Below are 27,374 nucleotides of genomic sequence, written 5' to 3' on the forward strand. Positions count from 1 at the left end.
GTGTGTGTCGCTCTCCCACTTCCCCCCACCTCCCAGAGAACGCTCTCTACGGCTCAACATCCCCGAGGAGCAGGAGGGAGTTAATACCTCCTTTGTGCCACCGGAGGCCACGAGGGGGGAGACAACCAGTGGCAAGCCGAGGAGCGCTGCATGCTGGCAGGTGAGGAAATGCAGGGGGAGGAATCCATGCCTTTGATGCCCCCCCCTCCCCTGCCTTTCACGCCCCCCCCTCCCCTGCCTTTCACGCCCCCCCCCCTCCCTGCCTCCGGGCAACGCTGGGTATATCAGTTAGTTATATATAAAGATTCATGGGCAGAACCTTTGCAGTTTGGCACTTGGATGCCAAGGCACATTTAGCTGCTATTCGTATTTGTGTAATTAGTTCATTTTCTTGTTTAGTCAGATTTTGGAATGGTAGGCCCAAGAGGTCAACAACAGGATCTGGAGCTATGGAAAACTTATTTAAATGCTATTCCAAAATTGGGAGATCAATGGACATGACCACCACAGATGTAAGTTCCCCCTTGGACACAATTTTTCCAGCATAAGTAGGATATATCTAGGTTATACAAATGCAATGATGTAATAGACCACCTGTACATTATCATCTAAACATCCATTACTAAGATGGGGACAGCCAGGCTGGTTCGTCTTGCAAATGAGAGCAGAGCAAGACTCGTGACTGATGCCATTGTGAACTTACTACAGCTCCAGTTTATACATTTCTGACATGCTGAACATATCTGCCGTAAACTGAAATTAACATCACAACCGTACAGCATCTCACCCCAGGTCAAAAATCTGACAATATATTTAACATTTTTTTTATTGTCTTTCTCCCTTCCTCCAAAAAGAATACAAAAAGTAGCCGACCCATAACGGGCTGGAAAAGTGAAAGTTTAGAAATACAAATAATTATGTCTTTCACGCCACATTAACAGTCAGTCAGGAGGGAGGAAATCTTCATTCAGATCCAGCGAGAGAAGTGAGAACATTGTTAAAGATCAACTGAAGCTTCTTGTGAACTTTGGAGTCTAATACTAGGTCATGATCTTATCTCTTTGGAGCGGACATTTCTCATTACTATGAGCAGAGATTGTTTCATCATTTCACAGAGGGGAACTCAACTAATTAAAAAAAGGTTGTATAGAAATCCTGCTAACATTGTCCCCTTCAGGCACTGTGATAGCAGAGAGAAAAAGAAGAATTCACAATTAAAGCCGTTACGGGGAAGCTCTGTGTGGTACAGGGAGTCAGGGAGTTCTCTCCACATATGGTTTTATTTATTACAAACCAGACCCCCACCAGAAAAGACTATGACCCCTTTAGCCTCAGTCAAATTTCACATTAAGTTGCAAACTCATCAAGCTCTGTTACAGTTTATCCTGTGTTAACTCCCATTGATTCGAAGGGAAGTTAATGCCAGATCGGGCGTGTTAACCCATAAAAATAAAAAAAAGGAGCTTCATGAATTTGCCCCATAGGACTTAAAATGGGGATTCTATTCTATTTAAATGCCCCTGTTACTGTGCTGTATTTCAGTTGTTTGGTTTTGAAACAGACATTTTTCTCTGATAACGCAGAACAGGTGACCTTTAGGGAAATTTGAAAGTCGTCACCAAAAATCAAGGTTCGTGTTCAGAAAAAAAGCTTCAGTTTAGGGCAGAGTATTGAGTCCGTTTTCTATAGTAACATCGTCTGCTCAGTGCCGCGCTGCTTTGCAGATTTTATCATACACTTCAGGGAAAGCGTTACTGCAATTTAAACTCTCTCTCAGCTTCTGATACAGGGATCCATCAAACATCTCCCAGAATTCCTCACGGCTCATATAGCAATCTGCATACAGCATCTGAAAACTATCAAGAGAAAAAGAAAAGGTTATTTTAGTTTACATGACATGATGGCTGACGAATGAGCTTGTGAGTCAGAGGACAGAAAGTGGGAAGTGAAACATTGCAAGGGAATAGTTTGAATTACTGTGACAAGATGAGGATGTTCCATAAACCTGCTAAAGTCTTTGTCCTTTCTCACTCTCTGAAACAAAACGATTTTCATTATTCTGTAAAAACTCATACCTTGCAATGTTCTATCGGTTATTCTGCATTTTACAGCATGCTCAACACATTTCAAATGCTAGTGCCCCTCTGCAACACACTACTCCACAGCCAACCATTACCTTAGCACAAGGGTGCGCAAACTGGGGGCCACAAGATTTTCCGGGGGGAAGAGGGGGTGGGCGGTTGCAGCGGCATTTCAATTAAATGCCGGGGGATCGCATGAGGCCTCTGTAACTCACTTATCGGGATTCAGATGTGTGGTGTGACGCGTCACCAAGGCAACGTGGTGTCAAATGACGCTGCGGTGGCACGACATGATGTCACATGGCCCAGCAGTGTCATTTGATGCTGGAAAACAAAGTAGGAGGGGGGCGCGAGCACCTGGGGGAGCAAGCAGGGGTGGCGCAGCTGCAATAGTTTGCGCACCCCTGCCTTAGCTTATACTTAACTCCTATTGCCTGGTTATCTATCCATCATATGGAATCATGCTTTGTATCTTCCTGCTTGTTTGTGTATTATCCTTCATCTCTCCAGGCGCCAGTCAATTCCCTCCCCCCCCCCCTTTGTTTTACTCACTTTCTCCCTCCCAACCAGACCATACAGTATGCTTTCCCATTTCCTGGCCCGATGAGGGGAATCTTTCTTCTAAAGCTACCAAGATGTTTAAAAAAGGAATCTTCTTGCTCAAGTTGTCTCAAGCACGTGAGATATGTAAATAAATAACAGACTAAAAGAGGGACCGGAGCTTCAGGAACATTGTAAGATCCTAGCTTATTTCTGAGGCTTTGAACTGTACAGTTATACTCTGTATAAAACAAAAAGAGAAGACGGTTCATTTCAAAAGTAATGCGGGAATCCCAAGGAACTACTAAAAAAAATGGAAGTATCCAATCTTTACCACTAGGGGCTACTATAGGATCAGCGTCCAACAATAAAGCAAATAAGGTTTAACAGATTGTCTGTCTCGCCATAAATGTAAATAGCGCTTCACAGCAGTAATACATGCGACAATCATATAAATAACAAATAATATAAATAACACAAAAGGGAAGAAGTGCTTCAGACAGTGACATTTCGGAAGAGGAGTCCCTGCTCCGAAGAGCCTACAATCTAATTGGTTGGTAGGAAGAACGTACAGAGACAGTAGGAGGGCGTTCTGGTAAGTGCGTCTGCAAAGGGCCAAGGTTTATGTATGAGGTTTTAATTATCAGCCATGGAGCTACTCGTATGCTTCCTTAAGCAGGTGTGTTTTAAGGTGTGTGTCTTAAAGGTTGATAGAAATGTTGCTAGTCGGGTACTGAGGGGAAGAGCATTCCAGAGGTGTGGGGCAGTCAGTGAAAAAGGTTTAAGGTGGGAGAGGGCTTAAGATACAAAGGGGGTAGAAAGAAGACATCCTTGAGCAGAATGCAAGAGTCGGGATGGTGCATAGCGAGAAATTAGGGCTGAGATGTAAGGAGGGGCAGAAGAGTGTAAAGCTTTAAAAGTGAGGAGGAGAATTGAGTGTGTGATACAGGATTTGATAGGAAGCCAGGAGAGGGATTTCAGCAGGGGAGACGCCAGAGCAACCCAGAAAAAGACAGTCATGGACAGACGTTTTTAGCTGCAAGACAACAGTACTCTTAGAAAGACCTAAATACATACAGTACAGAGCAGGGAGTGAATATACATCAAAGGTATAATGTACAGTATAATACACACACACACACACACACACACACTATGTAATAATAACAGTTGCATATGGCAACGCTGATTTGACCGGTTGCTTTCCTATTGGCGAATGCTAGATTCTGCTACATTGTTACATAGTGTTACCATTTACCAAGTTATGTTATCCATTTGTTTCATCTGTTATGTATGACCTGTTTACCTTAGCCCGTGGCCCAACTCTGACAGTTACTATATTGCATTACATAACCCTTTCTAATTGAGTCCTCATCCATATATACAGTGCTTTCACTGGGTATAGAAGGGTGTTTGAGGGCCTTATAGAAATTAGAAGAAAAGAAGAAGGCCTAATTGAGCTCAAAAGCGGACACCTATTCTAATAGGTACAGATAATGGAAGAATCAGTGAAGTAGGCTTCATCATTAACAAGAGATGGAGAAACAACATAGGAGAATATGAAAGATCAGCCAGAAGAGAATACAAGGTTCAAATAATCCTAGTGTATGCCCCAACATCAAGTCACACAATGAAGTGGAAACTTCTACCATGAAGTCAACCAACTGAACAACCAACGAAATGGTCACCTCAAAATCGTTATGGGAGATTTCAATGCAAAGATTGGTGCCCATCAGACAAACAAAGTATTAGTTAGTAAGTATGGTTACGATAACAGGAAAGAACATGGCAACAGATTGGTAGAATTTGCAGAATTTGAAAACTTCTACATTATTCTTCAAAAAGAATCCAAATGCAAAATGGACATGGAATGGACCCAAGAATGAAATGGACTATAGCATAACTAACAAGAAACACGTGACTGAAGACTGCACAGTCCTTAATAGAGACGGATATATGGCGATAGATATACAAAACATCAGAATTACAGGACAGCTTAAAAACTCCTGATGGAGCCCTCAAATATATTTCATTCTGCACATCCTCCTTTTGTATTCTGCAAGTCTTGCATCTAGAGATTGTAAGATCTGTAAAGGTAGGGATTCCTAATTCCCAGTGTTCAACTTCCTGCTTAACACACTCGAATCTTTGTATGCTATAGCCCTGTACACTCTTGCTAATTCTGGAAAACATTGCGTACATTGGTTCTGTTCTATAAAGAAACACATACATACGTGTAAGAACCTATTATATTGTCTTATACTGCATTTTTTAGATATGGGGTAAACCATTTTACATACATATTGTACAAAATACAGGGAAGATCATGTCAAATAAATGGAGGTTAGCTATGGGGGGGGGCTTGCTCCTTTAATATACATAAAAGTAAACATTCGGGAGAAAACAGTCCCTGTCCCGAAGAGTGGTGGTGGGAAACTTACAGAGACAGGAGTACAGTACATGTACTCTTGAGACAGGAGGAGACAGACAGGAGTACATGTGCTCTTGAGACAGGAGGAGACAGACAGGAGTACATGGAAGTGCATATTTTCTAGTTAGGTCAAGAAGTTGCATGCATCATGAGTTCACAATACAGCGCTATGAAACATGGAAGTGCTTGGAATTTACAATGTGCTGATTTACTTACCCATGGACATCTCTGACATACTTTTCTAACCGTCTCATGGAAGATTTGGCATCAAAATGTTTCGTTTTGGGCTCCCCATATGCTCCTATATCAACGTAGAGCTCAGTCTCATCTCCTTTAGGATGCACCATGCCAGGGCGGCTTGGCAGCATGAACGGACAAAGCCATAGTGGGTAAACCTGCAGAAAGCACAAGGATCACTACCAGTTTGGCAGAGGAAACAAACAGAAAAGTCTGAAAAACATGAAGTTACTGAATTAAGATGCAACACCAAGGTTCTGTATACCCTGTCGCTCTAACCAGCATGCCAACCTCAAGGTCATTAATAAACAAGTTAAAAAAATCAGGGGTCCCAGTACCAATCCTTGAGGTACTCCACTCACTTTAGCCCAACCTGAAAAGGTTAGATTTACGATAACTCTGTTGCCTATACTGTACTTCAACCAGTTTTCAATCCAGGTGCAAATATTTCCTTTGGACCCAAGAGTCCAATTTACTTTATTTTGTACACAAACCTCGTGTGACACCATATCAAAAGCCTTTGCAAAATCTAAGTAGACCACATCAACTGCATTAACCTGGTCTAAATTCCAACTTGTCTCCTCAAATAAACTAATAAGGTTAGTTTGGCACAACCTATTCTTCATAAATCAGTGCTGACTATTACTAATAATTTTGTTATCCATAAGGTATTCTTTAATATTATCCCGTACTAAACCTTCAAGTAGCTTCCCCACTATCAATGTCACGCTTACAGGTCCGTTATTCCCGGTTGTGATCTAGCTCCCTTTTTAAATATAGGCACCATGTCTGTTTTACAACAATTTTGTGGTACGGAGCCTGAGCAAATGGAGTCCTTGAATGTCAAATGTAATGGTTTGGCTATTACTGAACTTATCTCCTTAAGAACCCTTGTGTGTATGCTATCAGGGGCCCAGGTGCTTTATTTACTTTAATTTTACCAAGCCGCCTATGAACTTCTTCCTCAGTTAACCAATTGTTCGTTAATATAGGAGGTTGTGGCTTCCTCCTGTGGCACTATTTTTGCAATCGATTCCTCCCATGTAAACACAGAGGCAAGTAATGTTTAATACCTCTGCTTTTTTCTTATCGCATACTGAAAGGGTCCTATAATTATTTTCTAATGTTTTTGTTATTAAGGTGTTTAAATAAAAGTTTCTAGGGTTGATCATTTTAAATTTTTGCCAATCTGATTGACCTTTTGCAACTTTTGTTACATTCCTTATAGATCGGATATTATGCATCCGTCCCTTCTGCCTGTCACTACAATGGTAAATATATGCACACAACTGTCAGTATCACAGTTACATACAGGATTCACAGGAAAGGACATCTGGGAAAGGAAAGGTTGGCAGGGCAAAAAAAAAAAAAAAAAACTGTTAAACCGCCAGGTTAACAGCTACTATCGCAGCGGTGCGCAAACTGGGGGGGGGGCACCCCGACGGAGGGTAGTAGATTTTTCTGGTGGGGTGCGGGTGGTTGCAGAGGTCCCGCGCTCTTCCCCACAGCATTTAAATTATATGCCGGGGGATCGCGTGAGGCCTCTGTAACCCACTTACCTTGATTCTGAAGGCTGTTATGACACGTCGCCATGGCAATGCAGCGTCACCTGACGCTGTGGGGTCACGTGGCGTGACATCACGTGACCCCGAGCATCATTTGACGACAATCCAAGAGGTGAGGGGGCGCAAGCAAAGGGGGCGCAACTAATAGCTTGCCCACCCCTGTGCAGTGGATTCCCAGCTCACGCACTTGCCTAAGGACTCGGACATGATGACATTCACAGCGCTGACGCTCATGCTCTCCTGCTCCAGCAGGAGCTTTTTTGTGTCCCTGCATGAGCATCAGCGTGCGCGTGTGTGCAGGGTGGGAGCCAAGCAGGAGGCGGAGCTAGCGCGCCACGTTACAGCGCCGACGTCACGGACTGCCATTGGCTTTTGGCGGTCACGTGACCGGCCCTGCGCTTCCCTCAGCGGGAAAACTTACATTTTTCTGTCGGCTGCAATTCCACACGCCTCTGCACGCCTCGTCTAAAGCCGTGCACATAGGAATGATGTTTCCCCTCAGCGCGGTCTTTTTGACCATGGCCCTGGCCTAAGATGTATCTACAAATAAACAATGCAGCACAGAAGCTACAGAATCTCACCTCGACCTAAGTATGCAAAGATGTTTATACCTGAACTTCAAATGCCTGCTATGCTGGAGCTTATGTGAATTCCTAAGAACCCAGAACAAACAGCCAGATTTCAGGGGCATGTAGATATTGTTGCTCATGAACAATATTTACGAAAGGTTTGACACTTACGTCGATCTCGCTGTTGAAGACACTGATTGATTTCTGCAGATATTTCATTGGGACAAGCATGTCCTGCACCACATGATGCTGCTCATACAACTTCCTGATTGTCTCTCCTTGGGTGAGCTTCAACAAGGAGATTTTTGGAGGCACCATCCAGCCAAAAAGGTAACGAAAAAACGGGTGATTGCCAAAAGGAATGATGTCCTTAAAGAAAACAAAGTCACAAGATAATGTATATGTGGAGAAGAAAGATTTTTCTAAACCATAAACTAAACGCTATTTTATAGGAGGTAAGAAAAAACATTTATCTTTTTATAATTTCATCTGCTCTGTGTAAATTTTCTCAAACACACAAACAAGATGTAATGATACAATGATCCTGAAAGAAAAAAATTGTACTTTTTGATTTCCTGTGAAATAATAATAATTATAAAAGTGAAGTTGATGTTGAAAGTAACGCCACTGCAACAAAAATCTTCAGAGCGACAGTGCAAAAACGAATGAAAAAAGCAAAAAAAAGTTTACGGATTAGCCATTTAAAATTAGGCCCAAACACTCCCGCGCCCTTCGCGCCCACAATGGCAATTTGTCAAGGAGCGCTGCAGTGGGCAGGAAACGAGTTAAGTTTTAGGCCTCCTTTTAAATGGCTAAAATCATTAAACATATGCTTTTTTCATTCGTTTTTGCACGATTGCCCTGCAGTGTTTTGTTGCAGTGCAGTTACTTTCAAAATCAACATCTCTTATCTGGATATTCATTCCGGTGGGCACACATTTGGATCCGATACTGACCGGCAGCAGGAAAGTGAGAGTACTGCTTTACGCGGAAAGACTCTACAGAAAGTATTTTATATCTATGTATGGTCCAGATGCCGATTATCGGGGACGTATGTCAGGGAGAGCTGCGTTTGCATATACTACAGCGAGAGACACTTTCCTGCTTCCTTAGTCCCAGTAGGCGCTGTGCACGGACTTGCACATTAAATACAGAAGAGGGTACTACTATAAAAACACAACCTGCTATCAAGAAAAGGAGCCTACTATGAAGAATTATCGTTATACTATATGCTTAACAATATGTATCTGCTCTTTTGACACTTTAGAGCAGGAATGTTTTTTTTTTTGCTGTGGATAATGTGACACTTATTGCCTTTCCCATGTATCATTTGTCTAATGATGGCAGCGTAACAAATTTGCACAGAACAATTAAAGAAAAAGGTGTGGAGTAACAGTGTGTCTGTAAATACTGTATGTGTTTGAAAACGGTGTGATCACAAAATGGGCAGGTAAAAATGGTAAAAGCCCTCCAAAAACCAGTGGTTACTATGGGAACATTAAAGCGTTAGAAAAACATTCTAAAATGCCTAAACTTGTCTGACTTTAAAAAAAAAAAAAAAAAAAATGTTTTAAAGGCATCGCTCCAGTCACATACCTTTAGCTTATTAAACATGCCATTACCATTAGTTCACTTTAGAATTCCTCTGCAGGCACAACTCACGCGATATCTCACTGTTAAACAGTGAAAGTCTTGCTGTAGTGGATAAGAAGGGCAGAGGTTCCAAAATGGACCCGTCGCCCACGTAATGGCCGCCGTGCGTCCAGTGGTTTGCATGGGATGGCTTTCTCCTCCCCTCCCCCACACCACGAGGTGGTGTGCAGTTGCGCGCACAGCAGCGGGGGAGGAGGGGGGTTTAGGAGGGGGGGGGAGGAGGAGGGCGGGCTATTTAAACCCGTCGCGTGCGAGGAGAGTTCATTAATCCTGTTTTTCCCACCCATCCCATGAAGAATGTTGTTATGTCTAACCATTTCTTATGAATCTGTTAGCAGATCCATTGTTACAGCGTTGGCGGAACCGTCAGGCAAGTCATCGTAGGGACACCGTAAATACCCGAAATGGGTCTCCACCCGATGCGGATGGGCCGCCAGGTAACGGTCCCCCGGAGAAGATCGTGCGGGCTGGAGGCGCCGACGCAGGCGGTCGGTCGCTGTACCCCTGGCACCAATCTTAGGTAGCTGGGCTCTATCCTATGCGGCTAGGCCCAGGCGGCCATGAAACGGGGGACCTAGGGTGAACGGATGACGGGGCCGTGAGATAAGGGGCGAGAGTGTCCCTCACAGCGGAGAGTGTGTCTCCCGGTTGACGGTAAAATACGGCGGGCGGAGGATGGCTCCTCCCGCCAGAAGATACCGAGAATAGGGATGACAAAGGACTAAGTTTATGGCTGACAGTTATTTGATAGTATTGTTAAGCAATAAAGCTGTGACCATTTTTACTTCCACAAAAAACTGTGTTGTCTAAGTTTGTAGGGTGGGGTAAGTAAACCACGCAGTAGGCACTCTAGGCCGTTAATACAGCTTACAGTGAAGAGCTATATCTATAACACACACTCACACTATATGTATGGGCCTCCATATGAATCTCAGATTGAACAATTCAGAGGCTAAAGACAACCCATCGTTGGACAAAGATGGTTCTTGACTGGATTCCAATGGATATTAAAAGACCAAGTCAATGACCAAAAGATGGGAGGATGAAATTAGAATAAAAATTGTTGGAGCAATGTGTTGGAGAGGCTTGCAAACGCAGTACCTGGAAGATCATTGGAAGGCCTTTATCTGGCAGTAGTTTGAAAAGGAATGAAAATCATCTATCACTCTCTCCATCAAAGAGGCGGGAAGGTAGCAACAGGTGTTCAAGAAGTTTGTTGAAACTTGTGCTGGTTCTGTAGGTTCAACCATTCTATTAAAGCATGAGACTGGCATAGCAAGGAAGGCCTCAAAGTTATGGAACACACTGAAAACCAATTGGCCTCATTCTCCAGAACCCAGAATATCCCTGGTCTTGATAGCATTCAGGAACAAGACCTGAAGGCAGAAGGTGCTAAGAATCCCCACAGTCAGACCTACCTGCAGCTCCCATATATTCCTATAGTCAGACCTACCTGTAGCTCCCAGAAGATGCTCTTCGTGTGACGATGATAGTAATGCCTTAAAGGAATGTACTCTGTTCCATTACGATTACTCTTTAAATAACTCTCTACATGCCGGAAAAACCAGGGCTTCCAATAATTCCCAATTCTATTCACCTTTGAATAAAGAAAAATAGGACGTTTTTTGTTGTTGTTTTTTTTTAAATCTTGATCACATACAGGGGAAAAAAAAAAAAAAAAAAGAAGAAGAATGAATGAATGAATGAATGGAGAAATATGCAAGGGAACTAGAGCAGGAAAACAGGTACAAAAATAAAAAAACACACACATAGGAAAATGAGAAGACTCCGTGGTTGAAAAAAAGCCATAGACCAGGTGTGGCCAACGCCAGTTCTCAAGGGCCACTAACAGGACAGGTTTCCATGATATTCCAGCTTCAGCACAGTTGGCTCAAACATGACTGAGCCACGGATATCCTGAAAACCCGACCTGCTATAGACACTGATAAAAATGCTTTCAATAACACAATGTCTCTGACTTACCTTATCTGGCTCTGCTTCGTCAGTCAGTACTCCAGTCATTATAACAGCTTCTTCAGACGAGTAAACTAATCCTTCCACAAAATCGTTCTCTTTGTTTCTAGAGTCCCTGGAAAACTTTTCACAGATCTTCTCCAAACCCGTCACAGGTGTGTATTGCAGCTTCACATATTTTTTAGCAGGAACGATCTTTATTTCGGCAGCAACCAGAAAGCCGAGGGTACCACAGGACCAGGGGACAGCATAAAACAGGTCCGAGTTCTCTGTCTGAAAAAAAAAACCTCATTATTACATCAGCACAATAGCATTAGTAGCAATTTGTAATGAAAACAAAAACGCATAATCCAAAGAAGTGTTCTCTTACTGGTGTACATTTCACAAGACTGCCATCAGCAAGGACAAGTTCATAGGCCAAGCAGATATGTTGGAATAAACCGAAATTATGGGATGAAGACTCAATTCCTGTCCCCATAATCAAACCACCTAAAAAGAGAATGTTTTAAATAGACTTAAATCACTACATTCACCCTTGTTTGAAAACTATCCTGTAAACCAAGTCTAATACATAATTTCAACATTTACATTTTGGAAAAGCCAATAGAAATATCACATGTGAGCACACTCAAATATCACACAGGTCTGTAACCCTGCCTTTCCTATCTCTTAGCATACAATGCTTCCACGGCAGCCAGGGATTCTGGGTAATCACATGCAAATCAGTGTGTCACTTTCCAACATGGACCCGATAAGCTTACGCCTGCTTAAAAATGCCAACAGTTTACTACTAACAAAACAACTTGCCCTGACTCAGGCAACCCTAGCCCCATGCAGCATTAGGCCGCGTTCACACGGGGGGCTTCGCCACGCTGCCTGATCCGACACAAGGCGACATCCAGGAAGTGTGTGAGAGAGCAGGACTGTGTGTGTGTGAGCATGTGTGTGTAATTAGAGCAAGTCCCCGAAGCGCCTGAACTCCCTGTACTCGGATCCCACTTCAGCTTGTTTTGTGTGTTTTTTTTTAAATTTTCTTCCTCCACACCGAAGGAAGGGGGGCGAAGTTATCACAGCTAGTTTTATTTTAGTTTTACTGAGGTATTTGTCCCTCATACCACCCCCAGCACAGATCTGCCCTGAGTACCACTGCATAGAGGGGATCATATACTGAGAGGGGAGGGGGGGGGAGAGGGGGGGAGGGGGTCCCCCAACCCTCCGATTTCACTGCCGAGTCTCTGATCAATCTCAGCAGCCAATGTATGTAAACGTCTGGACATTGATTGGCTGCCGAAATTGACGTCGCGCTGCTGCAGCCGGAGATCACAGATTGAAAAGACTCCCGCGACTGCAGCAGCGTCGACGCCATACATTGCAGCCAATGGTAGTTTCAATACTGAACACTACCATTGGCCGCCAGGCATCTGTGACGAACGCGCTCGCTTCGTGTAGCGTGCTGTGTGAGCGGGGCCTTATAAACAGTATGGCCCAGTTAATAGGGGTTTCTTCTGAAAAAGCACACTACATGATTTTAAAAAAAAGCATGGGGTTGTGAAATAAACAGAGGATAAAAACCAAGAACAAAAAAAGTAAGAATGTTAACATTTAATGACATTGTGATACAAGATTGTGTTAGAACACCGACAACTGACAGCATGTGTTAAATTACACAATGGGTTTCCCCTGGTGACCTTACATCCCACACAAAAGCAACAAACAGCACTAGAAGGGAATCCATCAGCATTGAAGCATTTTGAATATTTGGTGTAAGACAGAGATGATACAACAAGGATTGTTAAGTGTAAGTAGATACGTTAAACCAAAGCGGGTGATACGTAAGCACAAGTGCATTAGGGGCAACACACACACATGGTGTTAGCAGTAAGTTTAACATTAAAAAAGTTTATTCAATATTTGCCAGAGTGGGCGATCAAAAACTCCCATTGTCTTTAATAATTTTAAATTAATCCCAAGTGTATAGTACATAGCAGTACGTCTAATATTAAGTGTCTCACACACACAGGGTGATAACAGTAAGTGTATTCGGTGTAACACGCAAGGTGATAGCGGTAAGTGTAAGTAAGTTAAGTGTAAAACACGCAAGGTGAAGTAGTATGTGAAAGTGCATTAGGTATTACAAAAGCAGGATGATAGCAGCAGGTGTATTAATATCCAATGATCTCCATATCGCCAAACCAAGGAAACAACTCCATTCGGATTTTTCTCCTCTCCATACAGTTGACCGCATCTTCTGCATATTCTTCCCTCTTAACATCCATTGATTTGCCCTTCCATGGTCTTCCTCCTACCTTTCCCACTGCTCCTTCAGTGTATTCTTTGCCAGCTCCTCTACCACTATGGATCTTTCTGTTGATGTATCTCAAGGCTCCGATTTAGGTCCTCTATTTGTCTCCCTATATAAGCTCTCATTGGGTGACCTTATTAACTCCGTTACGGTAGCTTAAACTATCTCTATGCTGATGACAAACAACTATATTTATCTGAACAGGACCTTACACCTACAGTCCAGTCACAAATCCCCATATTGCCAGCCTAGATGGCTCTTTGTTACCTCAAGCTTTATATGTCTAAAATGTGACTCCTTCCACAAATCAGACCCCTTTACAGTAAAAAAAAAAAAAAAAAAAAAGAAGGATCCACCCAGCCTCGCAACTACATTGTCTAGCTGTTGTATTCGACGTCTCCCTCGTATAAACGCGGTTAGCTTGCCGTTTCTTCCTCTGCAACATTGCAAAGATAAACCACTTCCTATGTCCTCCACTACTAAAACACTAATGCATGCCCTCATTCTCCCTCGTGTGAATTACTGCAACATTCTTTTTTTTCTGGCCTCCCTGCCTCATACTGTACCTCTTTCCCTTACAATCTAAAAAAATAAATATATAAAAGATTTAATGCTATGAAAATCTGCTTTCAAACCTGGAATATTCCTTGCTGATAAAAGCGAAAACTTAGAAGCTTGGAGACTTCCTTCAGGGTTTCCCGACTCCAAGTGCCACCTAGTTTGTTGATGTAGCCCACTGCGGTTGCACTGTCCGAGAATACTCTGATTGGATGGCGATTTATGATGATGTCTTTAAGGGCTATAACTGCCTTTCATACTAACCCTTATTGCCAAGACATTGGTTGGGAATTGTTTTTGTGTATCAGACTGTCTATATGAGCTCAAAAACCTTGTAGGATTGAATCTGTAGTGCGAACTATAGACAAAGGTCTTCCCTCTGATATATTTTGTCTAGGATCTTCTGGTTTAGGTATCTTAAATGCTTGTCCAAATAGGTTAAAAAAAAATTGGTTTATAAAGTCCTGGAATGAAAAGGTGCCCATGTTAACATGTCTGACAGAGCTCAGAAGGCCTAAAATCTTCATGTAAGCCTGAGCGGATTGGATGTTCCCAGGAATGGCTTCATCTGTTTTCAGGTCTTTGAACCTTTGTCCAGTGCAATAAAGATTTTTCCCTGCAGATTATGTATCCCACAAATATGATATTTTGGAATGGCGACAAGGCATTCTTCGGGAAATTGATAATCCATCCATGATTTAGCAAAGTTAATGGTATTATTTGCACATTGATGAGAACTTCCACCTTGGAAGAAGCAAGCATCCGCCAGTCGTCTAGGTATGGCAGCACACAGATACCCTGTTGCTGTAGATCAGGGTTGAGTAACCTATTTTTCAATGCAGCCACAGGTGTGGCGAATGAGAAGTAAAAATAAGCCACACCATGTAAAAATTGGAGGTAATATGTTGCGCATTTGAAAATGTAAAAACACCCACTGTTTGAACAAGTTTATTCAAAACATGAACACGGACTACTCAGTTACAACTGTGTCAGACGCAAACGATGAAAATGGTTCAAATTGAAAATGTAAGACCATCATCATCATCATCTCATTTCTCCCCCCCCCATCATCATCACCATCATCATATTTCCCCCATCATCATATCATCTCATTTCACCCCTCATTATCATATCTCATTTGACCACCCTCATCATCACCTCCTTTCCACCCCCCCATCATTATCATATCATCTCATTTCAAACACCCCTCATCAGCATGTCATTTCCCATCATCACCCCCCATCCCATCATCATCCCCCTCTCCCCAATATCATGATCATCTCTTGAGCCAGCATTGTGTTGCTTCTTATCTTGCCAGACCGCACCGGAACAGGAGTCTGTAGAGCGGTCACCACTGGGGTGTGTGCTCCGCCCCCGCCGTGCTCTCATTGGTTCTCTCTCCTCCACTCACCACACGCATCCCGGCCACCGTCCGCATGCGTCCCCTCAGCATTAGCGCTGCCATCAGGCACAGCTGCCGCCGCACTCGCTTCCCAAGTACAATTCACCACACTTTGGTTGCCAATTCGCTACAAGTGGCGAATGGCAAAAGGGTTGCCCACCTCGGCTGTAGATGGGATGCACTTTTAGGCATCACGTTAGTGACAGTTGGAGGAGCTGTTGCAATCCTGAACAACTCCTGCCTCCCCTCAAGGCAAAACCTTAAGTATTTGTGATATTTCTGATCAATTTAAATGCGCATGTTATGTATTGAAGCTAAATCTCCTTTTTGTATGACACGGAGGACTGGGCATAGTCGGTCATCTTGAAGTGCCTCATCAGCAACCACTGATTTATTGCATTACTTTACAGAGGTCCAACACTGCTTGTAACCTTTCTTGGCTTTGAAAGCCACAAGCAAGTGTGAATAAATAACTAGTAATTCTTGATTCTTTGGCACCTATGTGATGGTTGCATTCATTAGAAATGCTCAAATAGCCAGTGTTAAAATGTTCTGCTTTGGTTGGGTCCTCTGGCTTGCGGTGAAAGGGATTATTGGGCTCGAAAGAATCTTTCCTCTGGACGTAGACGATTGGGAAGAAGACTCTAATATTACTTCTCTGGCCTGTAAGATTTTGCCTCTTGAGTGAGAGTTAACCTTTCAGCATTAGGCATTCTATTTTCAGGCGAGTCATTTTCTTTTCTTCCTGATGTTTTGTTAATCTTATCTAGAGATTTAACACCCCCCCCCCCACCCATGGTAAAGAACAGTAGAATGCAGGAAACCGACTTCTACCAAAGTAACGGGGAACTATATTATTTAGATTAAAATGGGTCAGCCATTAGCAAACAAACAAATAGCATAACAGCCATATTTAAAAAAAAAAAAAAAAAGTTATTTCCCAATAAAAAACTCATTCATCTTTAGAAATGGGCTATCGTGTAAAAGCCTGGTACCTCTAAAACTAATTAAATTATCACCTAATTTAGCAGGTAGTTATTAATAAGTTATGACCGATGAAACATATGCGCTTACCAACAGTCAAGTCATCAAGTTCTGGTAAAACAGGAAGGGTCCATCCAATAGAATTAAGCAAGGCTGTCACCTGACCCATGTTAACCAATGGTTCCACACGGACAAACTAGAGGGGGTGAGAGAGGACATATTCGTCAGCTGCATGAGGAATGTTTAATAGTGAGGAAACTTTGCAGAGAAAACTTAGCACTCACTTATTTTCAAAGCAGGGAAGGTTGTCAGCAAATCTGTATCTGCCTATTCCAGTGTGTATACACATGTAGCTTTGTATAGAAGGTAAATCAGATCCAGATATTAAAAAGATATGGTATGTGTGGCGCTTAAAAATACATATTTTTTTATTGCATTAACTAAAAAAAACAACAATTTGAAAAATTGGTGTAACAATTTTTTTTTTTATAAATGAGGATTTTTTTTCTGTGATGTAACACTGTTTTGGAAGACGTTGATAAACAATGTACAATGTACCTTGCATTATGTTTGATATGTGGCCCCTTATATGTGTAATAGAAAATTAAAGCTGCAAACGAGAAAAATGGTGCAAAGAAAAAACATTGAAAGCAGGGAGTTCTTTAATAAATCTGGTTCAACTTGTGCCCCAATTTTGCAGTTTTTTTAGCCAAGTAACGCTGATATATAGATAGAACCCATAAACCTGCTTTCATGGAAGCCTCACGTAAAACCCCCATGAAAAATCCACCATGTGTTTTCTCACATTATCGCGCCTGCAGCACCACCTTCTCTCTCGCAGAATAAAAAGAAGGGTTTCTGTGGAAGGGTTTTTCAAAAAGGAGAAGTGTTTAGAACGACTGACAGGCTTTAGGTTGGAGCAGTCTGGATTTATTGGGACATCAAACAATTATACACTGTTCCACACTGCTGGTGAGGGAGTGGCAGAGAAGAAGCACGTGTGGGTATATCCAGTGGTCATGTATCCTCCGGGGTAGTTCCAATTTTTGGGAATCAAGGAGGTGAGCATCTACAGAGTGGTGACCAGAACAAGATATGGGCAGAAGGCGAACATGCAGTGACATAAAAAGTAACCAAATGTGGAATCGTAATATTCCATTTTTAAATAAACAAAAAAAATAAACACTAGAACCAGAGTATTATGCTCCAGTTGTGTTATATACACTTTTCTTCAACAGGCAGCAAATGCATTTCATATCTCCATCAGATCTAAATCTCAGAGTCAGATTTTCAAGGAAGCATTTCCACATCTTCCAGTCCAATATTAATGTGTCCCTTTCTGCCATTTATATTTATGCTTTCGCCTCCATCATTGCTTACAAGCTCTTTAGAACAGACACAAACTTCTGACAGTCCTGGTCAACATTCCCGAGTTCTTTGCGTTGTCATTTCTTGTGTGCTCTGATTTTCTGTGGTGGTATAGTGCTATTGATTAAACCATTTTTACACTGGTATCCCCAAATAAGCAGAAATAAATCATAAAAATGCAAGAACCCTGGTTAATATTTGTGATAAATACCTGCCTCTTGGTGTCAACCTCCAGAATATCCATCAGATTAATCATTATGTTCTTAGACGTGTTCTTGTATTTCCCAACACGCAGTGACACAGTTAGCCAGCCCGGTCTCCCAGTGCACATGTTAGTTTTACCACCTTCTGCTCTCCACCGCCGCACCTGGGAGGAGATACACAATTTATTCCATTTGTAGCTTAATGGGAAAGGGGTGCATAAGAGACCTAGAAAACAGGCTATATAGAGTACTATATTTAAAACAAAAATTCAAAATAACACAATACACCAACAAAAAGTGTAGATACGAATTATAAAGCTCACCTGCTGGGGGGAATTCCTTAACATATAGAGGGTCCCAGATGTTAGTGTGTAGATGGTGGAGTGATAGCAATGTGATAGGGGCCCTGCTATTAGGAGCTCACTCCCGGGCTAGGCCAAATCCATGGAACTTCAGGGTGCATCACTCCTCTGGTGCATCACTCCATTCTACATCCTTCGTCCGTATCACTGCCATCACTTGCACTGCCTGCCCTTTCAGATTGGCTCTTCACAGTACTCCGTCCCCAGCTGGCTACATCCCAATGCGTTTCACAGTTTGGACTACTTGTTCAGGGTATGCTATACTGACAACCAGTATAGGGGGTGTTCTATATAGGCCTCCCAATGCTTGGTTCAACTAGTAATAGTCTTACTGCATATAAAAATAGCATAGCTGGCAGAATAATGAGAGTGAACATACATAAACATAAAGCAACATTTTATTAATAATGAATTAAAGGAAATTTAAAATTATGGTTGTCCTTGAGCAGGGCTTGAAAAACTAGGGAAAAACCCACTTGCACCCCCAAAAGTAACTCCCTCCCCCTCACGACTCTTACCTGCGGCGGCGTCTGGCGGCGTGACGCGGCGATCTCAGTCTTCTCCCCTGCAAATTGTAATGTTTCCCCTGCAGGTCCTGAAAAAATAGCCATGCGGCGTCAAATGACGCCGCATTGCCATGGCAATGGGACGCCGTGTGATATCACGGAGCGTCCCGTTACTATGGCAACGTACTGTCATTTGCCGCTGCGCGGCCATTTTTTCAGGACCTGCAGGGGAAACATTATAGTTTGCAGGGGAGAAGGAGTTCACCGCACCACGCTTCCGGACCCCGTCGCAGGTAAGCACTCAAAAGCGGCCAAAATGCACTTGCCCGTGGGAGTGTGGGCGAGTGCATTTGAAGAGCCCTGTCCATGAGCTATAAAAAGTACACATATGCACAGAGAATAAAGTGTTAGACTTCTACCATGGAATCCAGAAACTTGAAGGATATTGTCACTTCAAGATCATTATGGAAGTTTTCAATGTAGAGTTCGGTGCCCAGCAGAAAGAAGAAGCGTCAGTTATGGTTATGTATTGTTAAGGAAACAGGAATTAATGTGGAGACAGATTGGAATAATTTGTAGAATGTGAAACCTTTCATATAATGAATTCATTCTTCAAGAAGAATCCAAATAGAAAATAAAACGCAGTGTGGCCCCAACAGAATAAAGAATTAAATTCACTATATCCAAGCTAACAAGAAACACACGACTGAAGCTAGCACCGTCCTTCACCGTTTTGACAAAAGATGTGATCACCAATTGGTTCGCTGCAGTTTACTTTTCATCTCAATGCAAAGATGAAAAGAAAAAAACTGCTTAAAAAAAACAAAATCAACATCAAGGACCATAAAAGTAACAGCAGAGAATTTCAACTAGAGCTGGAAATTGCTTAAGCTTGCTCCAGATGCATGGGGACACATTAAACAATTGTGAAAAGTGTATGAAGATTGCAGTTGAAAGCACAGAACAAAAGCTGGAGAAAATCGCCAACAACAAAAAATTAATATACAAAGCTGCGCAAGACTATCAGCAAGCGTATAACTGAAGATGTAAGAAAACATATGTAACGGTGTTTCTGGCCCGGCCTGACCCACCCAATCTCACATTGGCCCCTGTGGTCTAACCGGTCCCCATTACAGTGTGGTAGTGTCTGGTGGTGCACCTGTTGGCAACAGGACTCCTGAGTCTCCCGCATGATGGTGTATGGGGAGGACCCGTCCAGACAAGCAGCTGAGGTAGTGTGCTGAGTCCCACCTAGTTCCAGTGCAGCGCCTCCACCTCATCAGGGTCCCTGCGTCCGCATGGGGATGGTCCTGGTGAGGAACTCCTCGGTGGTGCAACCTCCTGTGTAATCATACTCTCACACACAGGGGTCTTTCTGATCAGCTCCATCTTTATTGTACTGGTGGGCATAGCTGCCCTCCACAATGGGGTGTACTTAGCCAATCATTTTCCAGCCGCTTCCCTTTGGTAGGTATGTCTCCTAGATTAGGGATTCACTGCTCTGTGCCCGGTCCCGGGACACAGACTCCTAAATCAGCTACTATAACATAACTGTTAACTATTCTCTGAACTCTGCAATATCTCTACTCCTGAAAGAACGGGAACGCTGCAAAAACCTTGCAAGAACTAACTGTTAGTCACAGTGCTGTGTCTTATGTACTCTGGGGGCTGACACAACTCTGACATCACCAACCAGGGAGTCAGAGTCTGTGACCACTCCCATAGCTACACAGGACACCTCACCAGGGTGTGAGGGAAAACCTCCATGATTACTGCTGGCATGCCCACACTTACCAGGCCTTGCTGCCAGCAGGAGAGATGACTGTAGGCATTTTACATGACCGCTACACATATAATACAGAAAATAAAAATTAAGAAGATGAAACAGCAACTTATGATTGGAAAGAAGCAAAATCATTGCAGATGAGGGCATAAAAGACTGTGCGCTTATCATAAAGAGAGTTGAGGAATTCGACCAGAACACAGGACATTATCTTCTCGCTCTTTGTTTGCTTGATTATGATTTACTATACAGTATGTTTGTTTCTTCCAGAAGATGTACTGTAGCAAAGGCTATAAAATCCATGAAGAATGGCATGGCCCCAGGGGGAAGATGGTATAACAACTGAACTTTAAAAAGAGTTTGGGTGAGAAATAAAGAAAATCATTGCAAAACGCTTTTTGTTGCTTGAAGAAAACGACAATTCCAGAACAGTGGAGTAATGCCATAGTTATCCTTATCCGTAAGAAAGACCATAAGAACTACAGACCAATTAATCTACTTTCAATCACAACAGGTTTACGAAGATACGCACTAATCAGCTGCCACAGACTCTGGACTTTGCCCAGACTAGAGAACAAGAAGGATTTGGCAGTGCATACAACCCAATGAGTCTTATCCAAGTTGTGCAAGAAGTGATGTTACAAAATAATGAATTTGATCGAGCCTTCAGTTTAGAATTCGTAGATTACAAAAAATGTGAAATTGGTCTACATCTCAGCCTTTTTAAATGCATTAAGAAGACAAAGTGCAGAGGAAGCATGCATTTATATTATAAAGGAACATTTAGGTTACATAAAGACATACGTAAAATAAGGATCTGCAAGGGTTTGCGACAGAGTGACGCCAAAGGTTTTCACCGTAACACAAAGAACTATTTAAAACATTGACTTGGAAAAAAAATGTAAATTTTCGATAAAAATCGAAAAACAGTGAATACTTGAGTAAACTATGATTTTTTGCCACAGATTCAGAAGACCTCCAGCAACAAATCAGGCCAATGAACGTAAGAAGGTAGAACTCCATATAAATCTCAGCAAGATCAAAATAATGTTTCAACAAATGTATCAATTGTGCAAAGATCAAAATAAATGGAACACTGGAAGAAGTCCAAAAGCAAGACAGGAGGATGAAATTAGAATATTTGAGTAACATGGAGAGGCTTTCGACCGCAGTAGCTGGAAGATCAGTGGAGACCTTAATCCAGAAGTGGAACAAGAGCCATTTTTGTGATTTTTTTTTATTTCTAGTTTCAGATACACATTTCTTTACTTTTATCCAACACTGGTTTATTATAAATTATATATATTTTTTTATATTTATTTGGTTTGCACTTTTTATAGTGTATAGACAGGTCCTCATTTTATATTTCCTTTCATTCACTGGTAATAACATTTTACCTGATGTTGTTAATGTATGTTATATTATTAAGTACTCACTTTCATATTCTGCCTGCGATAATATTAATATTTTTATACATGCAATATGACTTACTAATTGAACCAACCAGAGCCTTGGAAAACACACACACACAACACACACACACACAACCCCATCTAATGGCTGCCAGTAAAGCACCCCCTGAAGCAGTCCAGATTGTGAAACGCATGGGGAGAGTCAGTTGAGGATGTGGGATTGAGGTATCGATCTAAAGGGGCAGGCAGTGCGAGTGACGATGAAGTTAAGCAGAGTCACAAAAACAGAGGAGGGGCATCCTGGAAGCTCTGTGATTGTGACTTGAACCTGCACCTATCACACCACTCCACCATCAAAAGACCTACAGGAACATCTGAGCAGAGACCCTCCATATCTTAAGGCAGGTGTTCTCAACGCCAGCCCTCAATCCCTCCCCCCCCCCCAGCACAGGTGGCTCAATCAGAGGCTCAAAGACTGAGCCTCTGATTAAGCCACCTGTGCTGAAGCAGGGATATTCTGAAAACATGACCTTGTGGTGGGGCTTGAGGACTGCAGCCGAGCACCCCTGTCTTAAGGCATCCTTCTTCCTAGCAGATGAGCTTTATATTCAGAACATTATATAACCTCTTTATTGCACAGCCTCCCCCTGAGCTACCTCTGGACCTGATTAAGGAGCGATTCTCCTTGTGGCATCTTCAGCTGCACAAATACGTTGATCTATTTTGATTTATTAATATTTCACTATTATCATTACAGCTTTCAACCTATTATTAGAATATTTATTACGTGTAGTTGTTACCCTACTATAATTACGCCTAATTTTGTTTTATGTTTATTATCCCATTGTTTGCTCTGCTCAAACACAATTTCTTTACACACAGACACACACATCCCAATTTCTTTTATTTCAATATGTCCCTTATAAACACTAATGCTCTCACTGTTGGATAATAGAACATGAAGATGTTTCAATATAAATTCACTATTTTCTGTTCCAGATAATATACCTAGAACGAAGAACAAGGAAGATCTAACCAAACATTTCTAAAAACGTAGTTAACTATCTTCTGAAATACCGGCTGTAGCCAGGCTTAATGTCCCTGGCACAGCAGACAGACAAGCAAAGTCTGGGGCGCTGGGGACAGTGTCTTTTACGGCCCGAAAGATTATCACTGCGGGCGGACCATTCTTCTGAATGGGAACCCCCCCCAGAGCACTAATCCTCCAGTTGTACAATAACCACCTTACCTAATCTCCTCTGCTCCACGCACTCTTCATCCGTCTGCAGCCAGCCCTAACTCTCCCTGCTCCAGCACGGTCCAACCCCCTTTTGACGTAAATGACCGAATATGGGTATCTACATCATGAGGGGTAATACCATAGGACGATATTTCAGTCATCTACGTCATCAAGGGTGTTGTACAGTGTTAAATGTCCAGTCCAATCACCTTGATGACGTAGATGACCGGATATGGTCCTATTGTATAATAGTAAGGAGAAGAGTGAGATGGTATGCACCAGAATGCCGGCATTATGCAGCAGAGGGAGCTGAAAGAAGCTACTGCCCATAGCTACAACACCCCTTCAACCAGTGCAGCAAAAATATATGAGCCATCTGGCCATGCAGCCCCTGAAGTTCTGTGTTCCATAGCCCCTGAAGTACATCATGTTGCCTACCACTGGTTTTGACTGTCTGGTCAGTCTTATCCCGTACAATGAAATACATTTTTATATTACTGGGAAAAACTCCCAAGTGCTTTGTTACCTAAATATAATAGTATGTCAGCGCAGTCATTTAGATGGAAATAATGAAGGCTAATTAATGCCAATGGAGGATAATATCCATTTGTATTGCCCATCTCACCTGATCCTGAATCTCCTTCACCCGGCGGTCGTGCAGTTTGGGAGCGCTGCACATCTTAAATACTAGCCAGGCCCGCAGGTAATAATACATATCAAAGACAACGGAGAGAGGAAGCAAGAAGAGGCAAACGAACACCCATCTGTGGTGGACAATGACATGCTCAAAGCCTTTCGCTTTCACCCAGAGCAGGAACAAGACGAGCAAACCGACCAAGTACAGAAACAGGTCCATGGTATAAGAGGAGGTGAAACCTGAGGGGCGACAAGGTTAAAATGTAGGTTGTGCAAAAACAAATAAACACATTTCCCGCAATGACATTAAGAAATGTACCATAATATTTATTGTGATAAATATCGGTTAAATAGGAAGCATAGAAAAGAACACAACACATCAATAACTTCATTCATTTGAAAGCATTTTTTCATAATAAATGTTTAAATGATGTGGAAGGTATTTAGTTTGAACATTACACATTTACATGTTTTTTTAAATAAACAACCTTTTACGATAAATAAAATACCCTTATTTCACCATACCCCTGGGAATCATAATGAGGGGAACAGGATACACACAGGCATAGCAATCATGGAGGTAAGGGAGGAGCGCCGCCAACTCAGGGAGGGGGGTAAGGGAGGAGCGCCGCCAACCTCAGGGAGGGGTGTAAGGGAGGAGCGCCGCCAACCTCAGGGAGGGGGGTAAGGGAGGAGCGCCGCCAACCTCAGGGAGGGGGGTAAGGGAGGAGCGCCGCCAACTTCAGAGAGGGGGGTAAAGAGAGGCGCTGCCAACCTCAGGGAGGGGGGTAAGGGAGGAGCGCCGCCAACCTCAGGGAGGGGGGTAAAGAGAGGCGCTGCTATCCCACTTACACACTGACAGCTCGGTCTTCTTTAAAGCTGTGTAGTCAAATGGCAAATGTAATTATTATTTTTTTTAAATGTTACATTTTTTAATTACCGTATTGGCCTGAATATAGTGCCATGTTTTTTTCCTAAAAATGTCCTTCCGACAACTGTATTCGTATTATATGCGCAGTCAACACCTTTTATTCATGTAGAACACCTTCAAAACTTTAGGGTCGTATTATGTGTGAGGCCGTTCTATATTCGAGCCAATACGGTATATAAAAATCGACTTATTGTAATTTCTCAGGCGGCGCTTATAGTGCCGGCAACGTCAGGCTACGGTCGCTGGAAAAATCAAATTGAGATGACTTTCAGCGATCGCGACCAAGCCATCGCTCCGTCACGCTTACTATAAGCGCACGCGACGGCGGCAATGCATTTCTTTGGACACGGCGTCGCTGTCACCAGCACTATAAGCTCAGCCTTAGGGTGAGGTCCCAGTGCGTTCTGTTGCACGTGCGCCCGGCAGGGGAGAGGGGGAGGGGGCGCGGCACGTGCACAGCACTGCACCGTGATCTGCAGTCCTGGGAGAGGGAGCGTTTGCGACGGGAGGAGGCATGGCGGTGGGTTTGCAGGGGCATGGCCATGACCTCACGCGGCTGGTTCGCCCTCATTGGCTGAACCACCGGTGGGGGCGTGGCCACGCCTCCGTCGCAAACTCAGCTTAAATTCCCCTGCCTGACTGAAAACCTGTCGCGCACCGCTGGGGAAAGGTGCGCGACAAGGTCGTAACTGGGACCGGCCTGACCGGCTGGGGCGGAGCTTGAACGCACAGCGCACGCCGTAGAAGGAACTGGGGCCGCTCCCTTAGGCTGAGCTCATGCGCTTGCTTGCGAGAGTGCGAGCACCATCCGTGCCACGCTGTTGTAGCACAGGGGATCTGTGCCCATAGTGCACATTTGGGGGCGTCACGAAGTTGGTTCGCCCTCATTGGTGAACCAGCTCACGTGACGCTGACGTCACGCAGAAGTCGCCTGAGAAGACAACATTTATTGTCTTCTCAAAATGCTGCCACGGCAATGCGCTATGTCGCCGGTATTTGGCCAACTACAATAGCCAAGTACTAAATTGCGCCTGATGTGTGCACTCACGTAGCGACGCCGGCAGCATAATATATTGCCAACTTTAGTCGACGCTTGACATCGTAATATTGTACCTGTCAGGTGACAGGGTGACCTGAACCTGCCAGGTGACGGCATACCTGCAAGGTGACAGCATACCTGCCAGGTGGCAGGGTGACCCTGTACCCGCCAGGTGACCCCCGTACCCGCCAGGTGACAGGGTGACCGCGTACCCGCCAGGTGACAGGGTGACCGCGTACCCGCCAGGTGACAGGGTGACCGCGTACCCGCCAGGTGACAGGGTGACCGCGTACCTGCCAGGTCATATTCATATTGATCCTGTTCCTATAATCCGGTTACTGCATCAGGTATACAAGATGCGGGTATATATTCTGGAATATATGAGGTGCACGTGTATATCCTGTACAGAAGTTATGCAGTGTTCTTATATAATAAACACGGGATTGCTATGATGGAGGCATGTATTGTTATCGCATTATGTGATATTTTACCTATCAGATGCAGTCAGCTTCTCTCAGCACTGCTCGGCTCCAAGCTCTATTCTCCCCGGCTCCAAGCTCTATTCTCCCCGGCTCCAAGCTCTATTTTCCCCGGCTCCAAGCTCTATTCTCCCCGGCTCCAAGCTCTATTCTCCCCGGCTCCAAGCTCTATTCTCCCCGGCTCCAAGCTCTATTCTCCCCGGCTCCAAGCTCTATTCTCCCCGGCTCTAAGCTCTATTCTCCCCTCTTCTCTCACCGGCTCTCCCCCTCTTCTCTCACCGGCTCTCCCCCTCTTCTCTCACCGGCTCTCCCCCTCCTCTCTCACCGGCTCGCCCCCTCCTTTCTCACCGGCTCTCCCCCTCCTCTCTCACCGGCTCTCTCCTCCTTCCTCTCCGGTCCTCCCTCCTCTTTCACCGGCTCTCTCCTTGGCTCTTGTCTGTGTCAGTTCCACTCTCTCACATCTCAACAGCGTCGCTAGTCACGCCCATGCACCTTAGCCCCGCCTTACAGCACGTGCCCGGTGATATTAAAGCGAGAAAACACACCCCCTCCTTATATGCTATTGGGTACTCATCATGCCGATCAACTGAAGCTCGGGTGGTGCGTTCCCAGGGTCTGGCCAACCAGAAACCGCGGTTGGGATCGGACCAGAAAGGGATGCTGCAGCCTCGTGGGTGTGACCAATCCGGTGTGAGAGGCGAGGGGCTGTCTGTGTCAGGGACAGCGAGGGCTGAGGGGTGTGACTGTGACTAGGGGGTTACCCTAATATATATCATACCACACTCTAGTGCTTGTCTATTATATCATATTATATCATTATACTATATTATATATAGTATATTTCATACTATAGTATATCATATTACATCATGTTATGCTATATTATCTAGTATACTATATTACATCTCTCTCTCATAGTATATTATATGATATCATACTATATTATACCATGTATCATATTTTATTATATCATTTACTATCTTATATATTATACCATATGATATCATACTATATTTTATATTACACTATATCATACCATCGATGTTATATCATATTATATGTGATGGGGCGATTGAGTGTGAGGATGAGGGCCACCCATGTCACTCCGGAGCAGCTTGT

General features: G+C 43.4%; 1 protein-coding gene across 5 annotated transcripts; it reads right to left on the bottom strand.

Annotated features, from left to right (window-relative positions):
- Positions 1 to 810: 810 nt before the first annotated feature.
- DHCR24 (24-dehydrocholesterol reductase) lies at positions 811 to 26,767 on the bottom strand. Of its 5 annotated transcripts, none has more exons than XM_075616410.1 (10): positions 26,670 to 26,767; positions 23,796 to 24,046; positions 17,876 to 18,031; positions 16,387 to 16,492; positions 11,421 to 11,539; positions 11,060 to 11,323; positions 10,530 to 10,673; positions 7,595 to 7,792; positions 5,269 to 5,447; positions 811 to 1,856 (listed from the first exon to the last, which is right to left on the bottom strand). In XM_075616410.1, the coding sequence occupies exons 2-10, from the start codon at positions 24,024 to 24,026 to the stop codon at positions 1,703 to 1,705; spliced, it is 1,551 nt and encodes a 516-aa protein (XP_075472525.1). In that variant the 5' UTR covers positions 24,027 to 24,046; positions 26,670 to 26,767; the 3' UTR covers positions 811 to 1,702. The 5 variants fall into 5 exon arrangements, with proteins under 5 accessions (XP_075472525.1, XP_075472523.1, XP_075472526.1 ...); XM_075616408.1 differs by having other exon boundaries at positions 26,627 to 26,729; XM_075616411.1 differs by having other exon boundaries at positions 26,604 to 26,674.
- Positions 26,768 to 27,374: the final 607 nt, after the last annotated feature.

This window comes from Ascaphus truei, chromosome 10 (genome assembly GCF_040206685.1).
Source record: "Ascaphus truei isolate aAscTru1 chromosome 10, aAscTru1.hap1, whole genome shotgun sequence".
Lineage (NCBI taxonomy): Eukaryota > Metazoa > Chordata > Amphibia > Anura > Ascaphidae > Ascaphus > Ascaphus truei.

What these genes read in the sequence shown, in the direction of transcription:
- DHCR24 (XM_075616410.1), bottom strand. Translation starts at nt 24,026, where the DNA reads ATGGACCTGTTTCTGTACTTGGTCGGTTTGCTCGTCTTGTTCCTGCTC. An exon ending in ACTTGATGACTTGACTGTTG is followed by an intron (nt 11,540 to 16,386) that starts GTAAGCGCATAT and finishes TTCTCTTTTTAG; the next exon opens with GTGGTTTGATTATGGGGACA. An exon ending in GCATCTTCTGGGAGCTACAG is followed by an intron (nt 7,793 to 10,529) that starts GTAGGTCTGACT and finishes GTTTTCTTTAAG; the next exon opens with GACATCATTCCTTTTGGCAA.